Source organism: Octopus bimaculoides, chromosome 15 (genome assembly GCF_001194135.2).
Source record: "Octopus bimaculoides isolate UCB-OBI-ISO-001 chromosome 15, ASM119413v2, whole genome shotgun sequence".
NCBI lineage: Eukaryota > Metazoa > Mollusca > Cephalopoda > Octopoda > Octopodidae > Octopus > Octopus bimaculoides.
The window spans coordinates 26,254,605-26,264,947 of NC_068995.1; the positions used below are offsets into that span (position 1 = coordinate 26,254,605).

Here is a 10,343-nt window from a genome sequence, read left to right on the forward strand (position 1 = left end):
TATCCGATTTATTATCGTTCACCACGTACTTTTGTAGCTCATTCATTCTTTTCTTCGATATCTCCATATCTTCTGTTGAAAAGCCTTCAAATTCGGAATCACTGCTTGATAGCATGAAACTCCTCTCCATCTTCAAAGTTGAAAAAAATTAACGCCGCAAAAAATGTGGAAAAAAATCTTCCAAAATTCACTGAGTTCAAATATCACGCCAAATAATGTGGGAGACAATAACTCAACTGTTTGCAAAGTGAAATCAGGTGTTTTAACGAATGTACTAACGAAATTTGGGTTCAAATATACATTTAAATAACAATGGGTACGCTCGGCCAGCTAAGTCCTATGAACCAAAAAATTTTTCGGCCAGCTACGGCCGGGTTAGTAACAAAAGGGTTAAACTACGAAAAAGGTAAAGAAACCAGGTGCAACATTAACTGACTTGAAAATATATACTTAAATCAAGACATTTAGAGAAGTTTCATTCAAATACAAAACATGATAATTGAAAACTCTTCTGACAAGGAATTAAAGCATTGATGACAGAAAAAATTACACACAATAAAATATATAAAATCATTTAAAAATAAAATTACAATGTTATATAAATATTCTAACTCCAAAGTACTGTTTTATATTTCAACCCACCCAAAAACCTACTCATTTCTTCAGGCACAAAGCTTCAGGGCTGTCACTATCAATGCTGGTAGATCTAAAGACACTCGAGAGAAGAGTGGATGTATGCTATCTACAAGAGGTTAAATAGAGGAGGCCTCAACCAGATTCCCTGCTTGTGAGATGCTGTGCAGGAGAGGATCCTTGCAAACATGGAAAAATGGATGTAAATATGGTAGTAATTCTAAATCAGATCATAACTTCATAGCAATTTTAAAATCACAATATTATATTGTAATTATCTTGTAATATCATTTATAAATATTATCATTCACAAGATTTTCAAACATATAAGAAAGTTTTATTTTAATAAGACAAAGATTAAGCTTAGTCCTAATGCTAAATTTATTTTTGCAATAAACAATGCAGACATTTTCCCTACCACATTTTTGTACAGAACCTTCTTGAATTTGGATTGGATGTGGGTATTTTTATTTTGTGTATTTATTTGTTTTAGCAGCTTTTTGAAAATTAAATTACTTACCAAAGGAGGGGATTTAGGCAATCGGCATACACCTTCCAGTTGTCCTTCAGCCAAAGTTTCTTTCATCAAATATGCAGGTGACAAGAGTAAACTATCATCACTAACTAATGACTTGCTCTAATAATAACACAAGATTTTTTAAAGATTATTGTTAAAAGCAAAAATGGAAACGTGATTACAGTGGAGAAAAAAGAACAAGACATTATCATGTACAATAAATTTCCATGAAACTCTTCTAGGCCTGACCACAGGCAAGCACTAACCATGCAGAAAAGAAAATGCAAAAGCTACATACATACATAAAAACCACAACAATCGACCAGCCATAAAAACTTTAGTATAAAGAAGTAGAAGAATATCCAACCCATGCTCTGATAGGGATATTTTTTTAACATGTGCCACACTCCATTACAATCATGAACTAAAAAAAAATAATTGGCATTAAGGAATAATTTCATAGGGGCACCTATGTGAGTCCAGCAAATACAATATTAAATGGTTCAAGACATTCTACTAAGAACTAGATAAACATTTTCCAGTCACATAAATCAGAATCTTTTCAACTAAAACAATTCAAAAGCCAGCTTTTGTTGCTTGGACAACACCACAGATCACAAACAAAAACAAACATTTATCTGCTATACCTATACAAAAGCCAACATGTAGATTTTCCCACAAAATGACCATAACACCAAATAATAGTATGCATAAGAACTATACAGGATGCACAGAAGATATGTAGCTAGCTACAACCAGCACACATGTTCCTTTGGAAACAGAAATGAAACTACATCTCCAGAGTGCATTTCAAAACTAGAGGACAATTCAGTTGAAAATATCTTTATAGCCTCAAGCATACTATATATTTACAGCACATGCATATATCAATTGAGTAAAAAGACTTGCTCTAATAATACTTTTTCTGAGAAACTTATCATCCCCTCCAAAAACCACAGCCACTAAACAGAAGGGGCAAAATTTTATCTTACTTATTTCAGTCATTGGAGTGTGGATACGCTAGGGCACTACCTTCAAGGGTTTTAGCTGAACAGACTATGCTAGTACTGACATTTTTTTAAAGTCTGGTACTTATCCTATTAGTCACTTTAGCCAAACCACTAAGTTACAGGGCATAAACGAACCAACACTGGTTGTCCAACAATTTGTAGAGGACAAACACAGAGGCATACACACACGATGGGCTTTTTCCAGTTTCTGTCTATCAAATCCACTCACAAGGCTATGGTTGGTCCAAGGCTTTAATAAAAGATACTTGCCCAAGGTGCCACACAATGGGACTGAACCCAAAATCACATGGTAGAAGAAACAAACTTCTTACCACAAAACCATGCTTGCACCTATACTACACTAAATGTACTGAATACACTCTTTTTTGTTTGCAATTCTAAATACACACAAACAGCTCAGGAGTGACTGTGTGGTAAGTAGCTTGCTTACCAGCCACATGGTTCCAGGTTCAGTCTCACTGCATGGCACCATGGGCAAGTGTCTTCTACTATAGCCTCGGGCTGACCAAAGCCCTGTGAGTGGATTTGGTAGACGGAAACTGAAAGAAGCCTGTTGTATGTATGTGTGTGTGTGTCTGTGTTTGTCCCCCCACCATCGCTTGACAACCGATGTTGGGGTGTTTATGTCCCCGTATTTTAGCGATTCAGCTAAAGAGACCAATAGAATAAGTACTAGGTTTATAAAGAATAAGTCCTGGGGTCGATTTGTTCGACTAAAGGCGGTGCTCCAGCATGGCCATAGTCAAATGACTGAAACAAATAAAAGAACATATACATACTTGCACATGTACACACACTTCCTTCCCCTCCTATGCTCCCACTCCTGCTGTTACTTTACCTTTCCAATTACATGCCTACCTAATGGACCTGAACACCACACTTTCCACATAAGAGACTCTTTCCATTGCACCTCCACTAACCTAAGATATGTGCTCTGCAATCTTTTCTATATCAGACAAGCTGGCTAAGGCATGTAATTTTACTTAATATAATACTGATTTTCTTTTATAGTTCTAGCAAATTCATTATATCTTCTTCCATTAATTAGATTACACATATCAACATCACAGAATGAATTACAATTCTATCTTGACAAGATTCATACAATGACTAGCTGTCATTAAGCTAAGAACTGATAAGGATACCTACCCTTGCTAATGACACAGACAATGGACAATAAAATGGAGACAATGGTCTAGAATTTATCATTTATAAATTCCTTCCACATATCCCAATGTATACAAAATTTAGCTGAAGCAATCTGGCTTTCAAAAAGTAGCATGGCAGCAACATGCTTTGTATCTATGGCAATTTAGTTGATGAGATAGATTAAATATGGAAACTGCTACAAGCAGCATTTATGCTGTGCTATACTATTTGAAACACATATAAGCTAAACCATTGACAATGCTACTGGATTCTTTGTTTTTTCTATGCAGACACATATACATATATGGGTACATGCCAATCCATGCCAGCATGGAAAATGGACATTAAATAATGATGATGATCATCATACACACACATATACATATATGTGTGTGTATGATGATCATTATTTAACCCTTTTGATACCAACCCACCTGGTTCTGTAGTACAAATGCCTTGTTTTCAAAAGTTCTGAATTAAAATCTTCCACCGAACCTTAGTCACAATTCATGTTCCTAACACTAGCTTAATGGTAACTTATTTTACCAAATTCTTTGTTACATTTAAAATTAATTGAAAGAAACACAAAACATCTCAACAGAAATATGGTAACAAAAGGGTTAGCGATCATTTTCCATACTGGCATAGGTTGAACAGTTTGGCAGGAACTGGCCAGATATAGAGCTGCTCAGGCTCCAATTGTCTGTTTTGGCATGGTTTCTATGGCTGGATGCCCTCCCTAATGCCAACCACTTTAGAGAGGATAACAGAGTAATTTTTACTTGGTCATAACAAAGTGCTTTATACGTGGCACCAGCATGGTTGCTTTTTATGTGGCACCAGCATGAATGCATTTTAGGTGACACTGGCATGAGTGCTTTTCTACATAGCATCAGCACAGGTGCTTTTTATGAGACACCGAAACAGGTACGTTTTACAAGGCACCAATACCTACAGGCCCATGCCTGCATATATGGATGGCCAGAAGTCTCAATCCCTTCTCATCTCAGTGTTGCCTAATGTTTGAAGATCAATTCTCACCACTTCATTCCACATTTTCCTGGGTCTACCTCTTCCATAGATTCCCTCCACAATTAGAGATCGGCACTTCTTTATGCAGTTGTCCTACCAGAACACACAACATCTGATGTGTCCTATACCCAATTTCTCTCATAAATCATTTACACTGTCTTACATGCATACTAACATCACCCATCAGTGATTTTGCTGGTCACTGAGGGAACTAGGTGCTTACTGAATTAGGTGCTAGCTTTATTCTTAGATATTTTTTCCTTCTCATTATCATTAAACGTCTGTTTTCTATGCTGGCATGGGCTGGATGGTGTGACAGGAGTTGGCCAGCAGAAGAGCAGTCCAGGCTGTATATCTGTTTTGGCGTGGTTTCTATGGCTGGATGCCCTTCCTAATGCCAACCACTTTAAAGAGTGTACTGGGTGCTTTTTACATAGCACCAGCACCCATGAGCCAGCAAGGTTAGGAATGCTCAGCTAGAGAGGGATGCAGGGGACAGCCTGTATGCAAGGACAACCATGCCTTTACTTAGCTTCATGTGTCTTTTCAAGCAAAGCAAACTGCCAGGAGTCTTGACCTCGTCATCTCCTCTGCGAGTCCCAACATCAATAAATCCTTTCTTACTACTTAGTCCCGCATATTCCTGGGTCTACCCATTCCACATGTTCCTTCTATAAGAGATGGAAACTTCTTGATGCAACTATTCTCATATGCATTACATGGCCATACCAGCAGTCTTCTCTCTTACACGCAACATCTGATGCCTCGTATACCCAGTTTTTCTCTCAAATCACTTACATTCTGTCGTATATGCATACAGACATTATCCACCCAGGAGAGCATACTGGCTTCATTTCTTTCAAGCCTTTGCATATCTTCAGTAGTTACAGCCCATGTCTCACCACCATATAACACAGCTGTTCATACAGTGGCATCATAGAGCCTGCCTTTAATTCTTCATTACTAACAGAGGTAGTAGCTTTCTGAATTTCACGCAGCCTATTCTTATACTAGCAGCTACACTTTCGGAACAACCTCCCCCACTACTAACTTGGACACCTAAGTAACAGAAACTGTCTACTACCTCTAAGAATCCCCACTGACATTTGAAGGAGTCTATTTTTTTGAACATACCTGGTGTTTAATGTACCTGCATATTTGCCACATGTAAAGACTGCTTTCTCTGTTAGTCTTCCAGTAATACTGTTGCACCTCTTACGTATCCATAGCTTACACTGAGTACACCTTATAGAATTTCGCCAACACCTTTTCTACATATCAAGCAGGGTCATCTTCCTGGAGAGATCTGTAATTTGTCTATTTTCCTACTTACTAGAACTTTGGTCTTTGCTAAATTAACTCTAAGGCCCTTTGAGTCTAGTCTGTGCATCCACACCTGAAATTTCTTCTCTAATTCTGGTTGTAATTCAGCAATAAGAACAAGGTCATTAGCATAGAGGAGCTTCCAAAGGTAGCCAGTCTTAAATTCCTCAGTTATAACCTGGAGGACCATGATAAATAAGAGGGGGCTAAAAACCAAACCCTGGTGAACTTCTAGTTGTTAACTAAAATCCTTGCTATATTCATTGGCGACTATCACCATATTAACAATATCCCTGTACATTGCCAAGATCAAGGAGGTATTTGAAGATCTTCCAAGGAGTACAGTGAGTAAAGCATACATCAGATTCTGGAGCCACCTTGAGGTTGTAGTGGAAGCAGAGAGCAGCTATTCTGAGTAAACCATTATCTCCCAGCCATAATCTAGTTGATACTTATTGGTTTTTTAATAAATATTTATATTTTTGGATGGGATATTGTTTTCTTTTCCTTTTATACAAACATATATGGAGGCTATGGTTTTGGTTCCCGCAACAAGGAGGGAACCAGGCTTCTGGAGTTCTGTGATGCAAATGATCTTAAGGTTTATAACACTAACTTCAGGAAACCTGCCTGTCACCTATTCACCTACCGATCTGTTAGACACGCTAGTCAAATTGATTACATCCTTGCCAGGAAACAGGAAAGATGGCTACTTATAAAGGCCAAAACCTTCCCAGGTGAAGAATGCACCCCACAACATAGATTAGTAGTTAGCGACTTCAAGATCCGGGTTAAATGGATGCCCAGAAGACAACCAGTATTTACGAGAAGGGTCTGGAAGCTTAAGGATCCTCTAAATGTACAGAAATTTAGAGGTGTATTACTCGAAGCTTTTCACAAAACAGAGGGGGATATAGCATCACATGATGTGGAAGACAACTGGAGATTTCTACAGGCCAACTGCTGAGGGCCAATGACCAGTTCTGTGGATGGTGCAAAGTCCCCTCTCAACCCAAGGTAACATGATGGTGGAACAATGTAGTTGACAGGGCCATTAGGAAGGGAAGCTAGGAGACAGGTTTATTTAGCCAGAGGGGAAGCAGATAACAAAAAATTTGCCAATGTTCTGCACCATGAGGACCAAAGACTTGAAGTATTTCATGTTACAAGACAGTGTATGAGAGAGAATCGTTATGTCGTAGGAGAGAAATGTGTCCACATGGATGACGACTCACTTGCATTCAACGAGGCTGCAAGGAGAGAGACTTGGAGACGCCACTATGATAGGTTGCTAAATGAAGAGAATGAATGGGAGAAAGAGAGTTTGCCGAATGTCGACCCAACAGAAGGACCAGCTATCTGAATTGACAGTACCTTGGTAGATAAAGCAATTAAGAGTATGAAGACAGGGAAAGCCCCTGGCCCATCAGGAATCACCACAGAGATGCTTAAAATATCTGGCGGTGTCGGCTATAGTCTAGTCACCCGTACAGTCAACCAGGTGATACATGAAGGAGTCATACCCAATGACTGGTGTAGCAGCACCATAGTCAACTTCTACAAAGGTAAAGGTGACGCATTAGATACAAATAATTACAGAGGTATCAAGTAATGAAAGTAATGAGAGGATCATAGCCCAACTAATTAGGGAGAGAGTCAGTCTAGATGAGATGCAGTTTGGGTTCATGCCAGGGAAAAGCACCACTGATGCTATATTTCTGGTAAGGCAGCTGCAGGAAAAATATCTAACCAAAGATAAACCTCTGTACCTGTCATTCAATGACATGGAGAAAGCCTCTGACAGGGTCCTCCAATCCCTTATCTGGTGGTCAATGAGGAAACTCAGGAAAGATGAACGGTTAGTGAGAGCTGTACAAGCCATGTACAGGGATGCTGTCAGTAAGGTGAGGATTGGCAATGAGTACAGTGAAGAAATCTGAGTAGGGGTAAGGCGCCACCAAGGATCAGTCCTCAGACCCCTCTTATTCATCATAGTTCTCCAGGCAATAACACAGGAATTCAAGACAAGATGCCCCTGGGAGCTCCTTTATGCTGATGACCTTGCTCTAACTGCTGAGTCACTATCAGAACTAGAAGAGAAGTTTCAGGTGTGGAAGCAAGGATTAGAATCAAAGGGCCTTAGAGTCAACCTAGCAGAAACCAAAGTCTTAATAAGTAGGAAGGCAGACAAACCACAAATCCCTTCAGGTAGATGGTCCTGCTCAATCTGTAGAAAAGGCGTAGGTAGAAACTCCATAAGATGTACCCAGTTTAAGCTATGGACATATAAGATGTGTAGCAATATCAAAGGACGGCTAACTGGGAAGATAGTTTTTGTGTGTGGCAAATGCTCAGAAACAATAAACACTGAAAACGTGCAGAGAACAGCTTCTGTCACATTCCAGGGGGGGGAAAACTACAAGTAGTTGATAGCTGCCATTACCTAGGTGACCAAGTCAGTAGTAGGGGTGAATACTCTGAAAGTGTAGCTGGTAGAGTAAGGATAGCTTAGGCAAAGTACAGAGAGATTCTACCTCTGCTGGTAACAAAGTGCCTTTCGTTCAGAGTAAAAGGTAGACTGTATGACGCATGTGTGTGAACAGCTATGCTACATGGCAGTGAAACATGGGCTGTGACTGCTGAGGACATGCGTAAACTTGCAAAGAATGAAGCCATTGCGCTATTTGTTGTTTGAAGGGCTAGAGAAAATACTTCTTTATTTGGAAACAGAAGAGGATTGACAATAGGAGGAGTATCAACAAATTTTGCCTAAACAAAGAATGGAAAAATAGATCTTAAAATGATGATTAATGAGTACTATTTCATTAAAAAAAAAAACACTTGTAAAATATTATACCTGTATTTATATTATATCTTTTTATATTATATCTTATATCTACCTAGCCATCTATCTATCAAAAGATATATCAATAGATATACTGAAAAACTTGCGAGCAGTTACCTAGCCATGACTACTAGGGTAGGAACCTTATAGCAATTTGCTTCACTCCTATTCCATAGTTAAGTGAAAAGTATTTTTAAAAAAATAGCGCAGTGAATACAAAGGCCTAGTGATACACAAATGTCAAAATTGGAGTGAAAAGGTAATAGTCCACTCATGCTAGCATAGAAAATGGATACAAAAATCAGGTGAAATCATTTCAATACAATGTTTTATAAATGTATCTTGTTTATAAAACAATGTTTTATTTGCATTGATGTTGAATAGTAGTACTTACTGGAGTTTCAGGTGACATTAATGAAAAGGTATCATCAAAACCAGCAGAACTATGCCATTTTGCATTTAATGACTGACGTGCTCTTTTACTTCCTTCAGAGACCTAGAAGAAAAACGGAAAAAGTAATAATTTAGATTTTAAAACTACTATCATGGCTACAAAGCTGGCATACTTTCCAACCATTTTTTAAAATTTAATATTTTTTTTTTGTGTGCATAGAATCAGTACTAAAATCAAACTATACTCTATTTCATATACCAGTTCAACAACAAAGTTGAAATAACTGATAGCTGTCTAACACCGGGAAACACAGGATCTTCTTTAGAAGCTTCTATACTGCTCTAGATCAGTGATTTTTAACCTTTCTTTACTCATGACCTCTTTTGAATGGGGCTTAAAGCTGTGACTTTCCCTTAGACACTATCAGTTAATATTTTACCATTTGCAATTTTTATTAGTTGTGATACATCACATAAAAAGAAAATGTTTGAAGTAGTTTAAAAAACAAATATTTCAAATAAAGTTGTGTATTAGCAAACACGAATTCCAGAAAGACAACCAAACACTAACTTTAATAATGTATACTTTAGAAAAAACAATTTCTTATAAACACAAAGTATAAGGTAGTAAACAATATGCTCAGCAGGTTAATTGTGAGCTTTGTGATGCAAAAAAAGATCACTTTTCCTTATACTATGAAGGTAATGGTAGCTTGATCTGCCAGAATTAGCAGCCAAACTCACCTGAAACCATATCCTCAGGTTTTGGGGAAGGAAAGAACATGTTGGGTAATGTAGCCCTATGAAAACCCTAAAACTGAGATCATTATGGCCACAATGCAATTTGATAGTACATCTTTCTCAATTCAGAGTTGATCAGCAGTAACATATTAAGGTGGTAGCTAAAGCCAAATTGAAAAACAAGAAGAATCAGTAATAATAAGGAACTACTGTAATGTTCAATATCTAAGCTATTGAATTTACCCCAAACAATGAAATATGGCAATTATGAAACAAGGAACATACATTCTTTAGATAAAAAACACATGCACCAGATGCCAGAGCCATCTTGAGGCCATGGGAAAAACTGAGGGTGGCTACTTTGATTTGAATAAACTGTTATCTCGCAACTATAATCTAATTGATATTTTTAATTCTTTTAAAATGCTTTTATTTTTGGATGGGATATTGTATCTTCTTTCCCTTTTATGCAATGATCACTCTGTAGAAAGCAATTTGTAGATTTCCACCAATGCAGGTCAAGTGCTTTCTGTTAGGTCAACAGAACTACCAAAATAAAAAAAAATAGTGTAAATAATTATCTCATAATATAATAATGAGCATAGTGGTTTTATATATTTGTGTGTGTATGTACATATATATATATATATATATATATATATATATATATATATATATA

At 37.5% G+C, this 10,343-nt stretch overlaps 1 protein-coding gene across 2 annotated transcripts in view; it reads right to left on the minus strand.

The window, feature by feature from the left end:
- Nucleotides 1–10,343, minus strand: part of LOC106883872 (myb protein) — a 161,502-nt gene that overhangs the window by 17,222 nt on the left and 133,937 nt on the right. For both annotated transcript variants that reach the window (XM_052973208.1, XM_052973207.1), the window contains exons 13-14: nucleotides 8,925–9,026; nucleotides 1,154–1,270 (exon numbers count right to left, since the gene is read on the minus strand). In XM_052973208.1, coding sequence (XP_052829168.1) covers nucleotides 1,154–1,270; nucleotides 8,925–9,026 — 219 coding nt within the window. The remainder of the gene's footprint in view (nucleotides 1–1,153; nucleotides 1,271–8,924; nucleotides 9,027–10,343) is intronic.